The following is a 26875-nucleotide window of genomic DNA, read 5'->3' as shown; positions in this document are numbered from 1 at the left end:
ATATGAATGCATTAGGTATCTACATGTATGCTTACCTTATGACGGTGTGATTCAGATAACAGGGACTGTAACATGCTCAAAATCTCGTCTAATGTCAAACCGAAAGTAAGGTCACGAGACTTTATAATGTATACACGTAGTGATCTACTACAAAGTGTGCCATTGTCTGAGAATATCTGTGGCTGTAGGTATATATGCGTGATATTTCATCATTACGTGTTCATTCAAACGGAATTATTTCTACACGAGAACCAGGTTTAAAAAGGATTTGTTTGCAAAACCAGAAATATGTTCGCGAAGATCATTTGTAAGGTGACTTATCACTACTTTAGCCTGGGAGCGTAAATGCTTTGTGTGCTCTCATACGTCTAGTAATCTCTGGAAGAATTTTTCACTTTTATATTCTGTTTCTCAACATTTATTTTCTCAATGTCAGATCTATGTGCATATTTCTGATCATGAATGTATTATAATTATTATACAGGCTTTTGTGCATGCTGCATTACAAGGGAAGTAACTCCTATTATTAAAGCTAACATTTCTGTAATTTGTACATGTTTTTTGTTACATAAATGCATGTATACCTGGTTGTGTCTTGTGGTTATGATCTAAAGTATAATGTGGTCAGTCTGTATTTCATTGGTTGTTCACATGGTCTTGTGATTGGTCACTCGATTTGACGGGAGTTACATTCTTTGTTGGTCATTGTTGATCATTTTTGTGGCAGGTGTCAAAATAGATACTTGTGTATACGAAATCCTGATTTTTAAATTATAAATAATTTAGTTCAATACGATAACTTGTTGTTGTTTGCGTGGCTAAGTAATTGTAACGTTATGGTTGATGTGGCAGAGACAGACTGTCCAGGATTATGCACCAGCAATGATAAGTAGTAGTTTTGTAAGTCGTGTTCAGTAAGTCATAAATTATTGTAATTAGTCTAGTCTGCGTTAATTATCCTATTAGCCAAGTCCCGTGTCACTGTCTATATTTGTTTTGTCAATTGTGAAGTGTCATGCGCTTGTGTTTATGTCCTGTCACCTGTGACCTTTTACATTAACCTCTACCTGTCATGAGAACACATTCCTGAAACCTGTTTAACACCTGGTACATGCAGTTGGGGCATTTACCGCCCAGACTACTCACATGGACACAGTCCTTTCCACCTCCTGTATATCGTTATATTCCATATCAGGTACATATTGTTATAGTAGCTGTAAATTAGTTTATTTTATTTATATATTTAATTAATAGTAATTGTATACATCTATACAATTAGTAGTAATATATGTGTAATTATATTATTCAGATTATGTTTTTCTGTATCTAAAAACTCAGTGAGATATACTCAGTCTGTCAGACATATTGAGAATTGTCTATTAACTAACTATTTGAAACCAATGTAACGCTGTAAAGTGGTATGTTGCTATTATACAAGTATCTAATATCATATTACTTATCATGATGTGTTACTGTAGTAACAATGAGGTATTTTTTCCTATTTTTGTTAGGTTGAGTAGATCAGGTACAATAGTGAGACCGTTACCTAAGCCAGTAGGGAAAAGAACCCTTGTCGCTTTGATAGAGTAAGTTTGTATATGAAATATGAAATTATGATAACGTTTTCATCATTATCTACGTTAAAGATTCATTCTGAGATGTGGAATAGATAAATTGTAATTTATCTCTGTGCCAATATCCTTAGTTTTTATCGAGGTAATTCAGGTTGTCTATATGTCATATTTTAAAATATTGTTAGAGTAATAATGTATTGTTAAAGAAAGTCTTGATGTCCATGTGAAACATATAGTGAATGTTGTCTATTTTATTTCTTTTAGGGTGTTATTTTTTCTGGACTGAATAAACCTGTGCATTGGAGATATTGAGTTGCGTCGTGCCTCCGCCCAAATCCCCACCCCGTTCCATTTATATGTAATTTCATGCTTAATGGAAAGTTAATGATATCCTCTTATTTAATAGTCCATCTTATGGGTTGATGTGTTGATCAAGAGTTACGCCCCTTTATAAGGATTGAATCTCTGTGTAAGTCATAGATATGTAATCTTAAATGCCGCGCGGCGTGTCTAGCGGTCCGCCATATTGGGAGGGTATTGCACAAGCTGTCAAGTTGCTACCATGCACAAATTGATGTTCTACAGATTGTGTGCCTTATCCGATTTACCTTTGTATGATAGGGCCTATTCATTTTGACTTGTAAACATATATATAGTTCTGAGTAGTGGATGTCATTGTAGTAGGCAGTGTTTCAAGTAATGATGAAAGGTTTTTTTTGGAGAACTATCATTAAGTATTTGAGCAGCTATACTAAGAGATGGTCATTCGCCTGATGTAAGGAGTATTTTTTTTTTATTTTGCTGTAACATGTTGTTGTGCACTGACATGTGTGCAAAGTAGTGTGATTGATTACAGTTAACTTTTGAGTTTGACAGTAGTTTCATTTGGGTCACAAAATAAGCAACTAGCCTATAACTTGTACAATACATAGTTATCTTGGGTTTAGTGATGAATACAAAACATGTAGACAGAAGACATGATTTGTTGACTGGTTTATGGTATCAGTGATGCATATGTAGAGAGTGTATACTTTGTATTTGACTGGTGCAATATGGGACTTAAGATAAAATATTTTACACTTCAAGCAAGGTCACACTGTACTTGTTTTCATTATTGTCATGAATGATATAATTGTTGTTGCATCAATTTCAAACAGTTGTTGGAGTATAGGTTTACCTTCTCTGCACATGTATGTTCAGTGTGAAGGCAAACAACATGCTACTTCATTAGAAACGCCTGTAAGCGAGATCCGATTGTATATTACCTTACATTGTTTTGCTATGGTCTCCTCATTCCTAATGCACCAAAATTCAAGTAAGTAGCCAGTGGGATTATATTATTTATGTTTACTCATATAAATATCAAGGCATACTTTTATTGTGCACCTGATTTTCTTGTGTCATTTTACAGATTCACCCTGCATATTGTTATGTATTAAAATATGAATGAAAAAGTCTTAGTTTCATGTTTTTTACTAAGACTCCCACAGCTACACTGCATGTGACTATGTATATTATTAATTAGGGCATCTCATGGTCACAGGCTGTTAGCTGCTGTGTGGTACTTTGCATTCAGTGTTCTGCATGCTGAGATAACCTTTAATAGATTGTCAATATGTATTCAAACATATTATTCATTCTACACATTAAGTGCCCCCCTCCCCCCACCCTTGAAATGATGCCCAGTGTTAAGTGTAGCTTTTTATGTTTATTTCAGAGTGTTTCAATGTCTGCTAGTCAGTTGCCTGCCATTATTCGACTGTTTGCTTATAATCCACTATGTTGCTTCGATGAAGTTGTTAGACGTCTTGTGTCATAGTTGTGTACAGTGCCACATGTAGAAACGAACAACCATATCAACAGATTATAACCTGGTTTTGTATCATGTTCATAAAACAACACGATTACATGATATAAACAAACACGCATTCTCACATACATACACAAGTACATATATAGATTCTCACACACGCACGTACATGGACAAGCACATAAATGACAATATTTAAAATCAATCAAATAAAAAAATTTATCATACTCTTAATTATTGTTACTTTCGTATCCGCGATATCCTTCTGGTGAACGACCGAGAGAAATTATTGATTTTTTTTCATTGGATGAATTACATATCTGCCCTTCAGGATAAGCATTACGTGATACTAACCAGGATAACATTACGTCATACTAACTAGGATAACAGTACGTCATACTAACCAGGATAACATTACGTGATACTTACCATGAAAACATTACGGCATACTAACCAGGATAACATTACGTCATAATAACCAGGAAAACATTACGTCATACTAACCAGGATAACATTACGTGATACTAACCAGGATAACATTACGTGATACTTACCAGGACAAACATTACGTTATACTAACCAGGATAACAATACGTCATACTTATCAGGATAACATTACGTCATACTAACCAGGAAAACATTACGTCATACTAACCAGGATAACATTACGTGATACTAACCAGGATAACATTACGTGATACTTACCAGGACAAACATTACGTTATACTAACCAGGATAACAATACGTCATACTTATCAGGATAACATTACGTCATACTAACCAGGATAACATTACGTCATACCAACCAGGATAACATTACGTCATACTACCCAAGATAACATTACGTCATACTAAACCCAATAAATATCCTCCGGTTGCTCCGAGGTTAGTAGAAAGTAACCATTAGTTAGTGGAAAATTCGATTGTTTCCACTGTAGAGGAAAATGATATAAAAACAAATTTCAATCTAAAATATCTAAATTTCACGCGCATTATAAATGATATTCCCAATTTATTTACTTCATGTCTGAAAATTTTCACAAACCACTGGTTACCTCGAACCTGTTTTTGAACAACCGGAGTCTGGTATATAGCGAAAACTGCAGTAGATGTGATACAGAAAGGAAATGGCTCATTGTTTTTTCACTAATTGTCATAATTTTGCGAGGCTCTGGAAGTTTTGACCACATCATATTTTAAAATATTTAATTATTAATAAGTATTTGCCTTGTTCCACTCTCTTCCTGGGCACGTGGAATCTCGCATGTGCCACTCCCCCGACCTGCATGGTTCTCTTTTCTTCCAAAACACGGTTCCTTTTCATTCCAAAACACAATATTCCGTCTCCATGGCTACGCTGTTCCTCCCTCGGAGACACAAGCTTTCGACTCTTTAGTTTTATTAGGCTTATATGATATGTTTCATTTATTATAAATTCCTGTTTTCACGATCAATTCCCGACAATGTTTATCTATAAGTGACTTTATCTAAACGTTACATTTTTCTCCTGTGCTGATGCTGTTTTCCATCTTTGCCATTCCAGCAGTAACAAGATGAGTTGTGCGGGATTCCTCCTGATTTTAGCACTAATGATGGTGGGCGTGGCATATTTCCTGTACACACCCTTTCCAGATGACGCTGTTGACTCGAGTGTACAAATGAAACATTCTATTGAATCCGGAGCAAAATTAATGATGGTGAGAATTAGCTTCTTTGTAGTTTAACGATAAAATATCCTTTTATTTATGAAAGTACATGTAACCCCAAACAACCTAGGGGACCTTATGGACAAAATCTATACATTGATGGTTTCTGGTTAACATAGATACCTAAACTATGCAGACAATTTTGCCACTACAGTTTCTTCACCATTATCTTTATTTTCATTCACTAGTGCGATTTTCAAGAGTACATCGGGTATTCAACATTTCAAAGGTGTGCAAGGGGATCACACAATCCGGAAACTGTCCACACTTCCCAAGAACTATCCGATAGCGATGTCAAGGTAAGTTTACACTGGTTGTGATTTACTGGTAGTCCAGGTAAGTTTACACTGGTTGTAATTTACTGGTAGTCCAGGTAAGTTTACACTGGTTGTGATTTACTGGTAACATAAATGTAACGATATCGATGTCCAGGTAAGTTTACACTGGTTGTGATTTACTGGTAACATAAATGTAACGATATCGATGTCCAGGTAAGTTTACACTGGTTGTGATTTACTGGTAACATAAATGTAACGATAGAGATGTCCAGGTAAGTTAACACTGGTTGTGATTTACTGGTAACATAAATGTAACGATAGAGATTTCCAGGTAAGTTAACACTGGTTGTGATTTACTGGTAACATAAATGTAACGATATCGATGTCCAGGTAAGTTTACACTGGTTGTGATTTACTGGTAGTCCAGGTAAGTTAACACTGGTTGTGATTTACTGGTAGTCCAGGTAAGTTAACACTGGTTGTGATTTACTGGTAGTCCAGGTAAGTTTACACTGGTTGTGATTTACTGGTAGTCCAGGTAAGTTTACACTGGTTGTGATTTACTGGTAGTCCAGGTAAGTTAACACTGGTTGTGATTTACTGGTAGTCCAGGTAAGTTAACACTGGTTGTGATTTACTGGTAGTCCAGGTAAGTTTACACTGGTTGTGATTTACTGGTAGTCCAGGTAAGTTTACACTGGTTGTGATTTACTGGTAGTCCAGGTAAGTTTACACTGGTTGTGATTTACTGGTAGTCCAGGTAAGTTAACACTGGTTGTGATTTACTGGTAGTCCAGGTAAGTTTACACTGGTTGTGATTTACTGGTAGTACAGGTAAGTTTACACTGGTTGTGATTTACTGGTAGTCCAGGTAAATTTACACTGGTTGTGATTTACTGGTAGTCCAGGTAAGTTAACACTGGTTGTGATTTACTGGTAGTCCAGGTAAGTTTACACTGGTTGTGATTTACTGGTAGTCCAGGTAAGTTTACACTGGTTGTGATTTACTGGTAGTCCAGGTAAGTTTACACTGGTTGTGATTTACTGGTAACATAAATGTAACGATATCGATGTCCAGGTAAGTTTACACTGGTTGTGATTTACTGGTAGTCCAGGTAAGTTTACACTGGTTGTGATTTACTGGTAACATAAATGTAACGATAGAGATGTCCAGGTAAGTTTACACTGGTTGTGATTTACTGGTAGTCCAGGTAAGTTAACACTGGTTGTGATTTACTGGTAGTCCAGGTAATATAAAGATCGGTCTGATTTACTCGTGTACCAGGTAAGTTAACACTGGTTGTGATTTACTGGCAGTACAGGTAAGTTTACACTGGTTGTGATTTACTGGTAGTCCAGGTAAGTTAACACTGGTTGTGATTTACTGGTAGTCCAGGTAAATTTACACTGGTTGTGATTTACTGGTAACATAAATGTAACGATAGAGATGTCCAGGTAAGTTTACACTGGTTGTGATTTACTGGTAACATAAATGTAACGATAGAGATGTCCAGGTAAGTTTACACTGGTTGTGATTTACTGGTAGTCCAGGTAAGTTTACACTGGTTGTGATTTACTGGTAGTCCAGGTAAGTTTACACTGGTTGTGATTTACTGGTAGTCCAGGTAAGTTTACACTGGTTGTGTGATTTACTGGTAGTCCAGGTAAGTTTACACTGGTTGTGATTTACTGGTAGTCCAGGTAAGTTTACACTGGTTGTGATTTACTGGTAGTCCAGGTAAGTTTACACTGGTTGTGATTTACTGGTAGTCCAGGTAAGTTTACACTGGTTGTGTGATTTACTGGTAGTCCAGGTAAGTTTACACTGGTTGTGATTTACTGGTAGTCCAGGTAAGTTTACACTGGTTGTGATTTACATAACCAGCGCAAAATTATTCGTCAGCTTTTTACCGACTTGGCAGCAGAAAAACTCTCAATAGTGCAGTAAACCAAATATCCGAGTTCTACTGGAAGTGAGCAATGCACGTGCATACATTTTAGCCGAGTCATAGTGTTAAATTATGGACATAACTGATTGACTATAATTTCCCATATCTGAACAAGTTGCAAAATTTGATTTGGTTACGCTTGATCTAAAACCAGATAATAGATGTGCGACAATAAATGGGTCCATTTATCAAATTTCAGCGCCGACCTGCTACGGCGCATCCAGTTGGCGCTTCAAAACAATATTTATCACTCTGGAAATGTCCCAGTCGATAATATAATTGATCTGTAATTGCGCAGACTCACACTGTTTCTGTTCCAATCTGGTAACTTCCTTAACTTCCAGGACTCTCGGTCTTCCTCGTGATCATTATGTCACTAACCAATGTCACGTCACAATTTTATCTAATAGGGTATACTCATTTCATTTGTAGTTTGAAGCGTCGGGTGAGAATGTGTGAATGTTACGATATTTTCTATGTCATATATAGGGAAAGATCACTTAATCTTTCATTACAGTTAATTTTCCTTCGATTTAAGATTATTATTACTTCACATGAGGAAAATGTATTATAATAATTTAGTCCAGTGTTTTACAGTAATCTCGTCTATTGTAAGATATTTGAATATACCATGTATACACAGATATCATTTTAGTAGAATTATCATCAATACAAAATAAACTGGAACATTTATAATGATGTTCACATTTTCTATAAACGAAATAACAAAAACTGTTTGTAATTGGCACTGAATTGATATAGAATTGATATAAAATCTAGACTATCTCTTTTTCGCTTCTTTCCTTTCTGTCCTATCATCTCATCTTTTCCTTCTTTTGACAAAATGATGTAAACTTACAATTGTACGCCTACGAATTACTTATCTTCATATTTATAATATAAATATGTGTCACGTGCAGTATATCAATTATTTGTAATTTAATCTATGGAGAAGATTTCATAAGTTGCTAGAACTTGTCTCTGATCCATTTATCTAATAATAATAACATAATATGTTTAAATCAACAAAAACTTGTAAACAATTAGGTGACGGAAGATATTTTTGATGGTGTCAAAGTGAGGCTGTTTGTACCACGTGACAGCGGAGTGAAACCTCTGCGAGCAGTGGTGTTTTACCATGGTGGTGGCTGGGTGCTAGGATCTGTAGGTTGGTATTCAAAGGATATGATTAAACCACGTGTCCTTGTTCGTGGTAGAGACTGGTAATTACCGCAAAAGTTGAAGAACGTCCTCAGGTTCAAAATAGTATTTACTCATTTCGCCACTAGATTTTCTACCTGTTTTATTGGATAAGTCATGAAATGTTACTCCTTCGTTACAGATATATATGTGTTCCTTGCTCATTTGCCCTTCCAGCTTATACCGTAGCGCGGCGTCCGTCCGGCGTCAACTTTCTCCCTTTAAACGACATCTTCTAAATAACCAACCGACCTAGATTTTGACTAGTAGATTTCTCATAAGAAGTCCAACAACGTTACTAACTTGACGTGTGCGAACAGGAAATATTTTAACCCATATTCAAGGTCACAGGGGTCTGATTTGTCAAAACCTTTAAATGACAGACAGAAAGGCCTGGAAGTTTGATATTTAGCCGTAAGGTCCCTCGGATGTAGCCCAATAAAGTTTGTGAAAGAAACTGTTTAGACCCATATTCAAGGTCACAGGGGTCAAATGGTTAAAATCTTTAAACGACTTCTTCTAATTAGCTTAATGGCCCAGAAGAATGATATTTGACTGAGAGTTCTCTGAAATAAAACTGGACAAAGTTTGCAGAAATAAATGACTTTGATGCGTATTTAAGGTCAAATTAGTCAAAACATTGAAAACGACTTCTTCTGATTAAACAAAATGTCTAGTACCATGATGTTCGGCAGTTAGGTCTCTAAGATAATGTGCGACAAATTTTGCAAAAACGAAATGATTTTGGCCTATATTCAAGCACACAGGGGTTAAACTTATGAAAACTTTTAAACGACGTGTGTTGGTTAACCTAAATGCCAAAAAGCATGATATATGATTGAAACCTCCCCGAAATAAAACCCGGCAAAACTAAGACGGTTATTGTTGGTTGGATGTGTACACTTTGAATGTCAGTGATCTACGTGTTTATGTATTTGTTATGAACATTGTTTGTATGCTTACCAGCTGAGCCATGCAGGCCCATTTCGCCTCTTGTTTAATGCTTCAAGCCAGCTTTTGCCTTTTCTAATCAGTTTATTGAAAGACAAACGTTCCTGTGAGCTGAACAACCACAAGCAATGAAGTCGAGATCTAATTAATCTGACCAATCAACATACATAGAAATACAAGTTAATATCAATGAATTTCAGAACAGTATGATGCCTTCACCAGGACCTTGGCAACGTCACTTCCGGCTGTTGTTGTTTCGGTCGAGTAAGTACATGAACAGTTAATAATTAAAAAAGAAACACCTTCCCCATTAGTGTTTTCAAACCATGATTCGGAAAACTAGATATCGATTATCATTCTTTTACACCAAAGTGTATCTGATGACTTAGTTCTAAAGAAGATTAACCATACACTTGGATGAAATGATACAAAATAGCCATTTGCTTTATTTCGCTTTCTGTGTCGGCTTATCCTAACTTTTTTTCTTCAATAACGTCGCTTCATCCGGTTTGGCCAGCTGGTCCTGGGCGACGTACACTCAGTTTAACTCTACTTATGAGTTTAAATGTACCCATTTCAAATATTACATCATACAATGGATCCAGTTCCGGAACAATCGTAACATAAACAACAGTACTTTTGTTGTTGTAGATACAGATTAGCCCCAGAATATACATTTCCTATACCATTCCAAGACTGTCTGACAGCGACCAAATACTTCATGAAAAACGCCAAGATGTACGGGGTAGATGCCACCCGGATAGCGTTGTCAGGTACTTATCGTAACACGTCGTAATGTGGCAGAGACGATATTTCGTTATTTTATGTTTTTATTATTTCAATCCATGTATACATTATAGCGTCCGTCTATTAATTGAAATACGTATTTCCCTTTAGTTTGGCCTTGATATATGTTCAGAGTATTTCTATTTATTCGATTGGTTGGTTTATAGCAATCCTGCTGGTACCTCTTTCTTTAGCCAATGGTCAGTGTTTTCTTTGTTTGTATTGTATTTTTGGTCATTTTGGCGCGTTATTTGGCACTCCGACTTTAGACACTTGACTGACAAGATGAAATTTTGAAAGGGTAAAAGTAAAGTCTATAATAAATGGGAGAACCCTTTCGAACTGTGTTTGTTGGTATGTATACAACAGAAAGGCAACACTACTATAATAACAACATCATGAATTAACTTCAGATGTTCATTTTATACTTACTTTAATAGTTCTTTACTTATTTTTAGTATATCACAGGTTTTATTTTCTACAGAGTTGAAAAAAAACTATTCATAACTGTCATCATTAATTTCGGCTTCATGTTAACTTGAAACGTTAGGCGAGTTAAATTTCTTTGTTCAGAGAGTAATCTTTTCTTACTCGAAAGGACAAAGATTTACATTGCGGGTGTTGTCGGTGAAGCAGAAGACCCTTACTCTTCCGGAACACCTGGTCTTATTCTCCCTGTACTGTTTTTAGGAGTCTCCGTGTAAATCTTTTGTTCATATTTTGTCATGGTTTTTATTGAACTTGTGTCTGGATTATTATTATCTTGGTATGTTGGTATTTTCTTATAGTTTTCTGTTCATAAAATACACAGGGGACAGTGCAGGAGGAAACTTGGCGATGGCTGTCGGAATCAAACTAACTCAGGAACGGCAACCCCCTCGACTCCTCGGACTGATTTACCCGGCTCTGCAGATGATGGACTTCAAAACACCTTCGTATAATACATATAGATCATTTCCGTTTATATTAAAGTCGGATAGAATGATTAGATTTTACTTACGGTATATTTTTGGAAATGAAAGTAACGTGGACCAGTTCTTGGAAAATCAACATATAACTGCGGAAATGCGGAATGGTGTCACATCTGAAGTAAATGTAGAACTTTTGCCGGGAAAATATCACAAGTTACAGACCCGACCAGAAGATCTAAAACCTGCTGATAAAAGTTTGGCGGAAAAGGTTGGCAAATTCTTTAATAATGTCTACCTGTGTCCTTTAATGCTGGACGATGAAATGTTGTCACAGTTACCGAAAACGTACCTGTTGACCTGCGAATATGATCCACTGAGGGACGACGGCTTGATGTTAGCCAAGCGTTGGAAAAACCTGGGGTTTCCGGTAAAACACGTGCACTGGGAAGGAGTTCAGCACGGATTTTTCACCATAACCGAAATAAACAGAGCAAATGAAGCTATGGCAGATTATACTGATTATCTCAGAAAAGAACTTTAGAATATTGAAACACAATCAGAACTCACGGTGGATATGTTATTTCAATATCTATATAAATAATCCACTTCAATACTGATTGTTTCAGTAAAGGAAGCCGTTTGATGTACAAAATCGCCATTTAATTTTTGTTTGTTATGTTAAAAATGTGCATGACTTAATGTCATTGATTTAATTCTAGAAACCCCCACCCTACCCCTCTATCCTATTTTGTAATTTTGAATGTTGCAAATTCTGGATATTTTACCTTTTATGAGAGTATGAAAGGGAAAACGTTTAACAAGGCCGTGTCACGAGAGTAATTGTTAAACCTAGTGTACGCGGACAATCCTTACTTAAGGAAGGATGATAATCACCGGCATTTTGTAGGAGTAAAGACAACTGCTGACTTTGTCTGAGACAAGAATACAACTATTTTTGTCATTAGAAATCATGTTTTCAAAAAACCTCATATTACCAAAGATGAAATCCTAGCTTATCATGCTTCAGTAAACATGAACTTCATTCAAGTAACGAATCGATGTTATAGGATCCCTTGACTCTAACCGAGTTCCTATAAAAATCAGTTTATCAGTCTTGAACACTGGCTCCTGAAAGAAACGTCTTTTCCGTAAATAAATTTGATTTTTTACCTCTCTGTACAGTAACATAGCCCAGTCCAAACTCACAGTGTGCTTTCATTCTCTGATTTTGAAGTTTAAAAAGCTAGACCCACTCCGTTATAGATATTTTTTTCATATTTCATATTATTATTATAGCCCCGTGTGTGGAAGTGGATGATATTATATAGCATGTGTGTATGTATTACTGTGAAATTTGTACACATCCTCTGGAGATAAAGTCCTGCTCTCTGTTTTTCTTTGTTTTTCTATTGTGACTTTCGTTCTGTATTTCCTGTACGGGGAGTATAAGCTGATTTAAGATTTATTTTTGACAAGTGTTTATGTACAGATAAAAACCATTAGCTCTGTAGAGCTTATATACAAGTAAACATGTATAACCAGTTATAAACAAAACACAAATGAAATATCCCAGCACGGTGAAATTACAGAAGCAAATCAAAACAGCTTTACATTATGTATATCGAGGAATGAAAGCCAACCGTAATCTGAAATAGAAATATATTTATGTAACATAGTATTCGCCAGTAAACATACGAAAAGTAAAAAATGTAGCAAGATAACACAAAATATCACATTTCGGGATAAAATAAAACGGGCGATAAAATAGCGAGTATAGTGATTTTTTTAAAATTTTAATCACTAATTATTTTTATATATCTTATCAAAATGTGAGCCGAGAGTTCATTTCTTTGACGTAATACATGTAAAACTGACCTCACACAGTCCAATTAACTAATAACTAATTAGTGTCATATCACGACCACTAAAACCCTTTCGTCGACAGTTTCCCGGCGGGTAGTTATGTACATAAGTAGCCCAAGGCATTTGATACTTAACAACGATGAATGATATGATGAATATTGCATTTAACAAACAATTTATGTTTATATTTAAATAATTTTAAAACAAAATCTAAAAAAAAAAGTGAAAAGACGGTTCCATCGTTGAAGAGAGTATAAAACGAAATCTAATAGTGAAATCCTGATAGATAGAACTGAGATTGACAATATCTTTGTTTAAACGGGTGGATCTTTCCAGCAACGCATAGGAACTAACCATATCACTCTCTATGTGGACTTTCAGTGCCGTTTTTCTTTACAGATAAAAGTTAGTCAGTGTATTCATTGTGGATTACCTCCCTTCCATCGTATGGGCTTGAGAAAACGTTGAGCTTTTGATTTGTTTGAACTGTTTGGTTACTTTAAAAAAAAATGTAATGTTTGATGTTTATACCTAGTTTAAAAAAAGAATAATAAAATAAGAAACATCGATATAGATAGGGAATATGAGACATTAACACGCTATTTTAGGTATTTATTTTTTGTAAATAACCATGAACCTCAATAATGTAATTATTTTTTCCCTTTTAAAATGATCAAATTAATCATTAATGTTTCTGTAGCGTGTTGGTAGACTGAAGCCTAAGTACATGTACCCCTATGTAGGTCTCTTTGTGTGATCAATTTTGATTTCTGTCTGTCGCCTCCCGGGTTTCAAAAGTAAAAGGGTCTTTAGCATAACTGATGAGTTCTTTTTTATAATCCTCAATCCCTGCATTTGTTATATCAGACACTGTTTGGTTTTATTAAAGGATTACGAAGCAAAGACAAAATTTGTTTGTTTTCCGTCTTTATTTTTCATTCCAAGCCATAAAGTAAGGATCGATACATGGTGTTCCCAGCATTTTGTTTCCTGTATTTCTGCAAAGATGTTCCACCCACTCACTGACGGTTATAGTAATCAAGCTATGGAGAAGACAGAGTTTTCTCTGGAATCAAAACTTCAAACATTTCCATCTAACGTCTTGTGTAAAGGTCAGAGGAAACTGGTACTAGACACGAGTTCATCGTATCATGCATAGCATCCTCACCATGGAACACACGACAGTTTAGGTTTATATAGAAAGACTATTGACTTTTAAACGTTCTGCTAACAACCATGAACACGCACCTTATTATCATATAATGAGGAGTAAGTGGAGGATGGACGATATAGTATGGAGTGTCAACTGATTGTAATATTATAAGTCAACAACACATCGATGTTTAGACACATTAATATCTATCTCATTACTTTGTCCGGTATTGTGAAAAAAAAATAAAATAAAAATAGAGTGAATCCGGCAATTTTTAAAACAGTTTTTGCATTAATTCATTTTAAAACATTTAATTTGTCATTGATGATATAGAATATTGGAGTGCACAAACACTCAAATAATCCCTGTCTCTGATTTAATTTTTTTTATTACAGTAACAGTCAACAGTAGAACTAAGTTAAACACAAAAAAGTATATCAATACAGTTGGCCTTTTGCAGAAAAAATAAATGTATTTTAGACATTTAGTTAAAAGTAGACTTTTCTGATAAACTTCTGGCCCACTGGATTTTATTTCCAATGTCATTTCGTAGTATTAACCTATGCCCGATGAAAATTGACTTTAAAAGTTTGGCGCGGTTTCCAAAACGAGACCAAACCAAGGGATCACTTCCGGAACGTTACTGTCGATGCAGGATGCTGATGGTAGACCGACCACCATGGAAGGTAGGCTATCAAATGTGTTATGTGGTTTTAAGATGTTTTACAGTTATTTGCTAACTTTAGCTTCTGACAGAATGCCTATAATGCCGATTGGCCCCATCTTTTAGGGACGGGCTTAGCAACAGCACGTCACACAAAGTCATCCGAATTCCTCTACCACAAATTCAACAGTGTCACAAATGATTTAACCCATTTAAAGACGAATTAAAAATTTAAGTTATGGTAAGTATTACATCATGAAAATTGGTTTTTACATTAAAAAACCTCAAATTGATTGCATTACATATCGGCTAATTTTTAAGGTATGGACATATAGTAGGTACAACATGATACAACATAGATGTTTAGTGTATAGCATATTTAAAAGTGAGGTCACTGCGACCTCTACTAGACTTTTGACCTTGACGTTCAGGGCTCTCACACCCCAGCTTGGGACTGGGGCCCAGGGGCCCAGGGGCCTTAGAATTGGGAAAAATAATGGTGTTTTCCTTAGAACTGGGGAAACGTCGGGTCTAAATTGGGAAAAAAAGATACTATTTTGCATTGGGAATGGGGCTGATATTCAGCCCCAAATCTGACAGATCGAGAGCCCTGACCTTAGATACTTAAAACAGCATAATCAGTTTCCCCAGAATATTGCAGATACACATTGATGTGGACATCAAACTGCAGTACAACATAAGAATATAGTATGTCAAATTTGTATACAGAGTACATGTACTAAAATGGGCAAGGTCACTGTGACTGTGACTTCTACATGACCTTTGACCTTGACCATAAATAGTGAAAAAAAAGCATATCAAAAGTTCTTGAGTGTATTTCAGATAGTGTTTTGTACATGGACATCAAAGGTTGTACAAAATTGAAAACAAATGTAGAATTAGATACAATAGTACCAATTTATAAATAAAACTGTTTCCTATGGCTGACTTTTTCCGTTATGACATGTATATCAGTGATACTCATTAGATTTTAATTTTGAAACTTTGAAATCTAGGAGGCGTCTAAAGAAAAACAGCAAAAGAAAGAAATATCTAAATCCAGAAGGAGACATATACTATTCCAGCTGTAATTCAATAAATTTTATTGTTTTCATATATATGATAATATCAGGCGAATGTCAAGTAGACACGTGTATGTCCTGAACAGTGCCACTATTTAAATGAATTACAATATGGCATACATGTCAAACCCCGGGAACTAAAAAGCTCCCCCCTCCCCCTTAATGAGTGTACTAAAAAGAATCAATTAAAAATGCAGATGAGTATGTCTAGCTTGTGGTATGGTGATATTCTGAAATATTATATGTATTTGACAAATGTGAATAACTTTGCTCTAATTAATTCATTGAAGAATCAAGCTAGGCAATAAATTGTTGAACATGTTAATTTTTACTTCATTGTTAGTCTAACTACTAATTAGGAAAGAAGAGCCGTTACAACATTAGATGCCAAATAGGATATACACAATGTAAAGATATTGAGGTAGATTTACACAAACACATGATCATGTATATAAAATGAACATAAACAAAGAGAAATTTTCCTTTTTTTTGTATTTGTTTATTTCTTATTAAATATTAGATATTTAGCACAAACTTTAGGAATATAATATATTTTTAGATCAGTGTTGAAGTTTTGTTTTCTGAGGTAAAAAGAAACAATATCAAATAGCCAGTTTTTTAAAATGTTGTATTATTTATAAGAATCTGTTCTGACCAGCTGTGAGCTGTGTAGATATCGAAGATTCTTGCCTGTAAAGAAATATTGCTACCATACACATCGTGCGTTGTTGCTTTGTCCTCCGATGAGGATCTTTGTCGCCAGGCTTTGAAGAACATGTAATTGGTATTTTGAAGAAATTCCCTCAGACTCGTATAGCTGTGGGGCAGTCAATGTTTAATGAAGCATTTGATTATTCTGGTCACAGATTCAAAACAAATTACAATGTGAAACAGTCATTACGTGTCATACTGGGAAATTGTATATTGAGTATACAGGTCGTGGTGGAGATGTCTGCCGTGATGGTCTATTGCTAAATTCTAATTTTCTTATGACATTCGCTTTACAAATGGAGTTCCTTATATGTCGTCAAAGTTTTTTGTTTTTTTTTCATTTGTATATATTGGATTTTCTTTGTATACATGTCAGTCATACAAACTAGCTCTAACACAGCTTCTATCTCAGAAGAACGTGCAAAAATTCATAGACTTGAAATTTCATTATAGTTGACTTCACAAACAGAAGGTTTTGGCGCATCTGTGTCTAGGTGAAAAGTAAAAAAAGTATCACGTTTAACATTCATATCACATTTTGCCAGAGGTAAACCAGTGAAAGACGACTTCCAGCATACGTCTGTATTGATTGGTAATAGCTCATTGGTTGTATTTTCCCACATTCCTCCAATGACAAGACCAGCATCCTTCCTCATGATGACAAAGATTCATGGTTTTTTTTTGGCATTCAGATTAATTTTCCCTCTAATGGAAAATTATCATAAAATGTATCTTTCAGGGCGATATTTCATAATTTATTCCCATATAGAGACAATCTGAGTTCAAATTAAAAGCAAATATAAACCAGGAAATTTGATAAACCATATCCTTCCACATAAAACACAAATCTGAAAAGAATTGAAAAGTAAACATGTTCTTACATTCTGTGACCTTGTTACCAAGGATAACTTTACTCTGAAATTTGATTTTTTTTTAAGAACAGGGAACAAGGTTTACATTGATAAATATTTTTTCCCAAAACTGGACTGTATTCTTCAGGTAAAAGGGAACACACATTTTGAATGTAAGTTGGAATACAAACCATTTTCAACAGATGTAATATTAATGTGATAGGCCTTGATCATATCTTCACTTGACAAATCTATCACAACACCTGATGTTTGAGGAATGACCTACATCATCTGTAACAGTTCAATTGTACCTTGTCCTGGAGAACCTTCATCAGAGCTCAGTACAGTGGATGTTGCAGATAGTTTGAGACATTAGTGGTACCAAGTTCCTTGGTCTGTCACCAGAGGGAGCCAAACTGAGTCCTTCGGTGTTTTTGTGATATAGGAGAAGACAATGTTTAATGGATACAGAACCTGACAGTATGTACCTGGAGACTTTTGATAACCTGATACACAGTACTTTCTCGCTTGAATCACTCTCATGTGACCAGTCACCTGTGACACAAAATTGTTAAGTAAGTTGACAACACGCTTTAAATAGACAATTCCCGGCTTAGAAAATCCCAATAGAACATTTACAAATTGTCATTAATCGTTCACAAGGTAAGTCAATACCTCATTTCTGTTCCCGTGTGTCTTATTATTTAGAGAAAAGTTTTAGACCTTCTATTCTGAATAAAGTCGCAGGTAAGGTGTTGACGTTAACATGAATTCCCAATGTGATGCAAGTTATGTTTCTGGTAACCAGTTTTACAAAAAAAGCTCATAGCTTAAAAAAATAATTATGATGAGTTATTTCCCTTGAAATGCATTAAGAAAAATTAGAACTTATTGATCAGTGTCACATGGATTGTTATCTGACCTATGCATGTGGAATAGAAGATTGCAAAATAGTGGTTATTGAAATTAGGAACTCTAATAAAATGAGAGTGATTGTTGATGAATGAATGTCATTGGGTCATCTTTATAAACATGCAAACTCTGCAGCAGCTACAAGTCCAAAATAACTCTTATTAAGGAAATTCATTCCTTTGAAGTCACAAAAAAAAAAATCTTCCATCAGATTTTACCAATGGTTATGTCATCAATACATGGAGAGTGTTTATATAGAAACTTTATTATCCTAGAAATCCTTGTGGTTGTTAACCTTCGCTGCTCACAAATACACACAACTTTTGCTGCTCACAAATACACACTATGCCTTCTTGCCATACACAATTTGATTCTAGATTCACTGATACCTTTTGATAGGTGAGAGTTCGTTGGCCTGTAATTTGATTTTTACGAGGGCAAGCTTAATTCTGAATGTCGCCTTAATGTCACCCAGACACACCTGTGTCACAGCATTAGAGATAGTGTAGTATAGTGTAAGTTAAGGAGATACTGTACTGAAAGGGTTGATAGAACAGAATCTCCAATTGATAACGGAGATCTTGGTATCTCACCACCGCATGGGGAACAATGTATTCCTTACTAGTCGGCTTTCTTCAATGAATATGCATATGCAAATTTAACATCATGGGATTAACTATATTGTTGACATGATGATATATAATCAATTAAGTCTATGTCAGCATAGCCTAATCTCATTTCACCCTTGTCATTACCTGTTACCTTATTTTAACCTAGATTCTTGCCTATGTCAGCCTTTTCTAACCTTATCTCGGCCTAGATTCTTGCCTATGTCAGCCTTTCTTACCTCATCTCAGCTTAGATCTTGCCTATGTCAGCCTTTTCTAACCTTATCTCAGTCTAGATTCTTGCCTATGTCAGCCTTTTCTAACCTTATCTCAGCCTAGATTCTTGCCTATGTCAGCCTTTTCTAACCTTATCTCGGCCTAGATTCTTGCCTATGTCAGCCTTTCTTACCTCATCTCAGCTTAGATCTTGCCTATGTCAGCCTTTTCTAACCTTATCTCGGCTTAGATTCTTGCCTATGTCAGCCTTTTCTAACCTTATCTCGGCCTAGATTCTTGCCTTTGTCAGCCTTTCTAACCTCATCTTAACCTAGATTTTATCTGTCAGTATAGTTTATACGATGTTTGGAAGTTGATAGGTTTGTAAGATGATAAATCAGAAACTGAATGAAGAAAAACACATTTTGGAATGTGTTCATCAGTCTCCATCTTATTTGTGTGAGTTGTAAATTGTATTGTAGCTGTATGCTTCAGGAAGTAATTTATAAACTAGATTGTTTCTCTTATCTGAGTCCTAGATTCCTGGATGGTGCCTGACATTTTGAGAATTTATGTCAATCAATTGTCATCGTTATATTTCCTTCAATAATATACTGTACCTGTGTAGTTGATCATACTTGTTGTAGATTAAAAATTGGCTATATTTGCAGTCATCAAACACACACATGTAGTTTAGATAGTTATTTAATTGCGAATATGCATATATATTTTATAAAACATTTTTATGAACATGTTGAATAAGGGGAAATAACTCCAGATTATCTTATTTTCATTGTTTCAAGCAGTAGTTAAGGAAGAATACATTTAAAAACACTACAATACATGATATATTTGATCAGCAAAGTTCATTAATTTGAACATGTGATCTTGCTTTGAAACATTTGTAGAATGTAACATTGAATAATGTTGTGTTCGATATCTACAATTGATAATTTACTTTTTTGTGAATTCTTCATTGGAACTAGCTTATAGAGAGACTAACCAATGTTCTTGTGGGAAGTGGTGCAGACAAAATGTCTGTCAAGTTTATAAAAAATTAATCATGTTTTCTCTGCACTTAATGGAAAGATATTAGAAGATAATGATGAGGATTAATAATGAATGATGTACTATACTGTGTAAAAATTGTCAGCAACATCATAGAAACAGTAGATGGGCAAACATTGTACTTTGTTGATCAAGCATAGTATTTAATTAATTTGTCCTTCATAAGTTATCCATGATTTTACTATTTGCAGTTCATTCTTATACTTGTCAAATTAGAACCAAACATTCTAATCAAACAACTCTTGCTATTTTTGACGATGGAATAAAATCCATTAAAATAAGATTAATAGAGTAAACAATAACCTGTTAGATTGATAGAGTAAACAACAACCTGTTAGATTAATAGAGTAAACAACAACCTGTTAAATTGATAGAGTAACCAACAACATGATAGATTGATAGAGTAAACAACAACTTGTTAGATTGATAGAGTAAACAACGGCCTATTAGATTGATCAACAACAACCTGTTAGATTGATAGAGTAAACAACAAACTGTTAGATTGATAGAGTAAACAACGGCCTGTTAGATTGATAAACAACAACCTGTTAGATTGATAGAGTAAACAACAACCTGTTAGATTGATAGAGTAAACAACAACCTGTTAGATTGATAGAGTAAACAACAACCTGTTAGATTGATAGAGTAAACAACAACCTGTTAGATTGATAGCGTAAACAACAACCTGTTAGATTGATAGAGTAAACAACAACCTGTTAGATTGATATAGTAAACAACGGCCTATTAGATTGATCAACAACAACCTGTTAGATTGATAGAGTAAACAACAAACTGTTAGATTGATAGAGTAAACAACGGCCTGTTAGATTGATAAACAACAACCTGTTAGATTGATAGAGTAAACAACAACCTGTTAGATTGATAGAGTAAACAACAACCTGTTAGATTGATAGAGTAAACAACAACCTGTTAGATTGATAGAGTAAACAACAACCTGTTAGATTGATAGCGTAAACAACAACCTGTTAGATTGATAGAGTAAACAACAACCTGTTAGATTGATATAGTAAACAACGGCCTATTAGATTGATCAACAACAACCTGTTAGATTGATAGAGTAAACAACAAACTGTTAGATTGATAGAGTAAACAACGGCCTGTTAGATTGATAAACAACAACCTGTTAGATTGATAGAGTAAACAACAACCTGTTAAATTGATAAACAACAACCTGTTAGATTGATAGAGTAAACAACAACCTGTTAGATTAATAGAGTAAACAACAACCTGTTAAATTGATAGAGTAACCAACAACCTGATAGATTGATAGAGTAAACAACAACCTGTTAGATTGATAGAGTAAACAACAACCTGTTAGATTGATAGAGTAAACAACAACCTGTTAGATTGATAGGGTAAACAACAACCTGTTAGATTGATAGAGTAAACAACAACCTGTTAGATTGATAGAGTAAACAACAATCTGTTAGACTGATAGAGTAGACAACAACCTGTTAGATTGATGAAGTAACCAACAACCTGTTAGATTGATAGAGTAAACAATGGCCTATTAGATTGATAAACAACAACCTGTTAGATTGATAGAGTAAACAACAACCTGTTAGATTGATAGAGTAAACAACAACCTGTTAGATTGATAGAGTAAACAATGGCCTGTTAGATTGATAAACAACAACCTGTTAGATTGATAGAGTAAGCAACAACCTGTTAGATTGATAGAGTAAACAACTGCCTGTTAGATTGATAAACAACAATCTGTTAGACTGATAGAGTAAACAACAACCTGTTAGATTGATAAACAACAACCTGTTAGATTGATAGAGTAAACAACAACCTGTCAGATTGATAAACAACAACCTGTTAGATTGATAGAGTAAACAACAGCCTATTAGATTGATAGAGTAAACAACCTGTTAGATTGATAGTGTAAACAACGATTTGTTAGATGGATAGAGTAGACAACAACCTGTTAGATTGATAGAGTAACCAACAACCTGATAGATTGATAGAGTAAACAACAACCTGTTAGATTGATAAACAACAACCTGTTAGATTGATAGAGTAAGCAACAACCTGTTAGATTGATAAACAACAACCTGTTAGATTGATAGAGTAAACAACATCCTGTTAGATTGATAGAATAAACAACAACCTGTTAGATTGATAAACAACAACCTGTTAGATTGATAAACAACAACCTGTTAGATTGATAGAGTAAACAACAACCTGTTAGATTGATAGAGTAACCAACAACCTGTTAGATTGAAAGAGTAAACAACAACCTATTGTATTGATAGTGTAAACAACAACCTGTTAGATTGATAGAGTAAACAACAACCTGTTAGATTGATAAACAACAACCTCTTAGATTGATAGAGTAAACAACGGCCTATTAGATTGATAAACAACAACCTGTTAGATTAATAGAGTAAACAACAGCCTGTTAGATTGATAAACAACAACCTGTTAGATTGATAGAGTAAACAACAACCTGTTAGATTGATAGAGTAGACAACAATCTGTTAGATTGATAGAGTAACCAACAACCTGTTAGATTGAAAGAGTAAACAACAACCTATTGTATTGATAGTGTAAACAACAACCTATTAGATTGATAGAGTAGACAATAACCTGTTAGATTGATAGAGTAGACAACAACCTCTTAGATTGAAAGAGTAAACAACGGTCTATTAGATTGATAAATAACAACCTGTTAGATTGATAGAGTAAACAATGGCCTGTTAGATTGATAAACAACAACCTGTTAGATTGATAGAGTAAACAACAACTTGTTAGATTGATAGAGTAGACAACAACCTGTTAGATTGATAAACAACAACCTGTTAGATTGATAGAGTAAACAACAACTTGTTAGATTGATAGAGTAGACAACAACCTGTTAGATTGATAGAGTAAACAACAACCTGTTAGATTGATAGAGTAAACAACAACTTGTTAGATTGATAGTGTAGACAACAACCTGTTAGATTGACCAACAACAACCTGTTAGATTGATAGAGTAAACAACGGCCTGTTAGATTGATAGAGTAAACAACAACCTGTCAGATTGATAAACAACAACCTGTTAGATTGATAGAGTAGACAACAACCTGTTAGATTGATAGAGTAGACAACAACCTGTTAGATTGATAGAGTAGACAACAACCTGTTAGATTGATAGAGTAAACAACAACTTGTTAGATTGATAGAGTAGACAACAACCTGTTAGATTGATAGAGTAAACAACGGTCTATTAGATTGATAAACAACAACCTGTTAGATTGATAGAGTAAACAATGGCCTGTTAGATTGATAAACAACAACCTGTTAGATTGATAGAGTAAACAACAACCTGTTAGATTGATAGAGTAAACAACAACTTGTTAGATTGATAGAGTAAACAACAACCTGTTAGATTGACCAACAACAACCTGTTAGATTAATAGAGTAAACAACGGCCTATTATATTGATAAACAACAACCTGTTAGATTGATAGAGTAAACAACAACCTGTCAGATTGATAAACAACAACTTGTTAGATTGATAGAGTAAACAACAACCTGTTAGATTGATAGAGTAAACAACAACTTGCTAGATTGATAGAGTAAACAACAACCTGTTAGATTGATAGAGTAAACAACAACCTGTTAGATTGATAGAGTAAACAACAACCTGTTAGATTGATAGAGTAAACAACAACCTGTTAGATTGATAAGCAACAACCTGTAAGACAGATATAAAAAAAAACAATAGGCTGTTACTTGATTTCTGTAAAAAAAATATATATTTGGTTTTTGGTTTTATCTTTGAATCATCTGCAAAGATTTAACCCATTTGAAATAACAACTATACAGTATATATGCACTTTCTAAATAATAACTATATTTAAATTAGATTAATTTTAATTTACAGAGTTAACATACGAAAAAGAAATTGATGGAAACCATTTCTGTGATATTTCTGCGATAAAGGTTCTGTTTTTAAGTTAATTATGTTATTTTTTATATATCATGCTGACACAGACACAAAAATGTTTCAGATTCTAATATTCTATCTGTGTACCTTGTAATCATTTACCTGTGTCATAACTTACCTTAAGTGCTGGTGCTCATTGTAATTGTCTTTTCAATAGGAATATTGATTAAATTGCTGGACTAACGAGCTTAACGAGAGACCAGGTGAGTTTTAAGGAAATTCTTGTGATGTTGATCTGCCTGTTTTACATTATAAGGATAATTTACAATTACCGATCATCAGGGTTCAAGAGTGCTTACAATTTTTCTCGCTATAGGTTTCTGCAGGCTTTGCTCTTGCCATATTGATCAATAGAAAATTACAGTGATTAACCATCAGAAAGACTAGCCCACTATAAAAGCAAAAAATCAATAAAATTGGAAATTCCATTTTACATATATATCATGATTTTATTGTTCTTATTTGGGATATTGGAACGATTGATGGATAAATGTCGTGGATATTTCCAACTGAGTTCAGCAACAAAAGGCCTAAGTAAGCCAATAAACAGCAGTTGATTTTATCGTAAATTACATAAAATATGTCTCAGACATCCCTAATCTCTATGTCTTTCAATCCTTCTTCTTGTCCTGGATTATCGTAATTGGTGTTTGTGAGAGAAAATCTCTCGGACAGAAAGAGCCCTGCTATTGTCCAATTAATTATCGAATACAGAAAACAGGAATCTATCATGATCTTAAATCACTTTATCTCCAACAACATGCTAGGAAATGCATTGTTGCACGTCAGTTACCTGGCAACAGGAAATCTAAATTGTTACGTTCAGTTACCTATCAACAGGAAATTTTAATTGACATGGTTAGTTACCTAAAAACAGAAAATCCAAATTGTCACATTTATTTACCCAAAAACTTGAAACTTCAATTGATGCAGTCAGTCACATAAAAACAGAAAATTCCAATTGCCATCTTTATTCACTTAAAAACATGAAACTTAAATTGATGCTGTCAGTCACCTAACAACTGGAATCTACAATAGTTAGGTTGAAAGAGTTGTTTCACTTGAATTTCTTTTCAGCTTTGTTTCTTTTTTTTCCAAATTTGAAAGTCAGGCATCAAATTTAAGGCTTTTTTCTGGCTATTTGCAAGTAGAAATCCAAGAATTGCAAGTAGAAAAAATAATGACTTGCTTTTTTCAGCAAGTGGATTCATCAGATACAAACTGCGAGTGCCTGTCTATTCCTAACATTTCACAGAATCATACTGTTTTGATTTTCAAAGTGTAAATATTGGGACAAAGCAGTTCTTCTATAATGTTGATATATATTGGATGAAGCAAGGCAATACATTATAAATCACAAAACAAAACATATTATTTGAACATGGAGATTTGTGATAAAGCAAGTACAAAGTGATTTTAGCAAGTACAAATTTAAGGCACTTGCTGTTTTCAGCAAGCAACAAAAACTGTTAAATTCGAGACCTGAAAGTGTCACTGCACCTTTCTCATCTGATCATTAGCCCTCTTAGTCAGATTTTTACCATTGTCATTGACGTGATGCTCTGTAAATTGGTTTATTACATATGATGATATTTTGTTGTATTTTCTGCTTGTTAGGTTTCAACATTTCTATGTGTTTTGATAGAAACTTTATATCATGAGAAGGGCATCAATCCTGCCCTGCTGTCTACTTCTTCTAAATACAACTTATTCAAGTCCATGTACATATAAACTTTCTCTAGCATTTATGAAAAACATATATCAGTGAGTTTTCACTGTTTCATTGTTCTGAGAGTGATGTAACTGTCCTACACCTCTCACCATGTACATACATTATGTCTTAAATTCCCATTTTCCTTGAAGGTTGTTTAATTTTCATTTCTAAACAAGTAGCATTTAATTTAAACACATTCTCCTCATTCTCTGCTTATTTTCTCACTATTGAAAAAGGCAACAGCAGGTTTTGTATGGTAGCAGTTTCTTTCATAATACCCTTGTTTTTGTGGAAATCCATGTTAGATTTCATAGAAAATTGTGCAAACAAAATATGCATTTGTTACCTTCTATGGATCAGCATGTTGAATGATGCAAATCCTTCTCGATGATGTAAGAGATATATGATTTGCAAGATAAAAAAAAGATTTCATCAATAGATCTGATTTAGCAAAAGCTTTTACGTGGAAGATTTTTCCTTGATGATTAATTAAACGAGTCTGTCATTGACCGTGTTGTGTTCGTTAAAACCAAGGAAGAGTTAATTTGAAATTCAGATTAAATTCTTTCTTTAGATTAATTATTAAAAACTCTCCTTTCATTTTTCTGTATAGGATATCGTGTGTATCTCTGTAGGGCTTTTGAAAATGCCATTGAAATGATGGAGCGTAATTACAGCTGAACAAAACGACGTTGTTTTGTTGTGTAAATCAAGAGGTCCAAGTCCTTGTCAGCAAAATTGTCTAGAAAACTTTAATTAAGAATACAATATTAAATATAAGATGTTTTCCATCGTGTTGAAATATAAGGTTTGAAATCATGTTTTTTTTTATATAATTATTTTCGCTTTTCTTAATCCTGATACATAAATATATCTAGGATATGTGAATTTTCATTTCATGTAGAGACCT

General features: G+C 34.3%; 1 protein-coding gene across 3 annotated transcripts; it reads left to right on the top strand.

Moving 5' to 3' along the window:
• The first annotated feature begins 155 nt into the window (after positions 1–155).
• Positions 156–12555, top strand: LOC132547293 (arylacetamide deacetylase-like). 3 transcript variants are annotated; one of them, XM_060211060.1, is made up of 7 exons: positions 156–184; positions 4928–5081; positions 5279–5389; positions 8365–8485; positions 9669–9732; positions 10120–10241; positions 11066–12555. In XM_060211060.1, the coding sequence occupies exons 2-7, from the start codon at positions 4938–4940 to the stop codon at positions 11704–11706; spliced, it is 1203 nt and encodes a 400-aa protein (XP_060067043.1). In that variant the 5' UTR covers positions 156–184; positions 4928–4937; the 3' UTR covers positions 11707–12555. The 3 variants fall into 3 exon arrangements, with proteins under 3 accessions (XP_060067043.1, XP_060067041.1, XP_060067042.1); XM_060211058.1 differs by lacking the exon at positions 156–184 and adding an exon at positions 1558–1586; XM_060211059.1 differs by lacking the exon at positions 156–184 and adding an exon at positions 2806–2889.
• The last annotated feature ends 14320 nt before the right edge of the window (positions 12556–26875 follow it).

Source organism: Ylistrum balloti, unplaced genomic scaffold (genome assembly GCF_031769215.1).
Source record: "Ylistrum balloti isolate Yb309-2 unplaced genomic scaffold, AGI_CSIRO_Ybal_v1 Utg369946, whole genome shotgun sequence".
In the NCBI taxonomy this organism is placed as follows: domain Eukaryota; kingdom Metazoa; phylum Mollusca; class Bivalvia; order Pectinida; family Pectinidae; genus Ylistrum; species Ylistrum balloti.
This window is presented reverse-complemented; position numbering and strand designations above follow the sequence as displayed.

Bases quoted from the DNA above. Each gene is read 5' to 3' on its own strand.
- LOC132547293 (XM_060211060.1), top strand. From the start codon at position 4,938: ATGAGTTGTGCGGGATTCCTCCTGATTTTAGCACTAATGATGGTGGGC. The intron at 5,082-5,278 runs GTGAGAATTAGC...TTCATTCACTAG, and splicing joins CCGGAGCAAAATTAATGATG to TGCGATTTTCAAGAGTACAT. The intron at 10,242-11,065 runs GTACTTATCGTA...TAAAATACACAG, and splicing joins CACCCGGATAGCGTTGTCAG to GGGACAGTGCAGGAGGAAAC.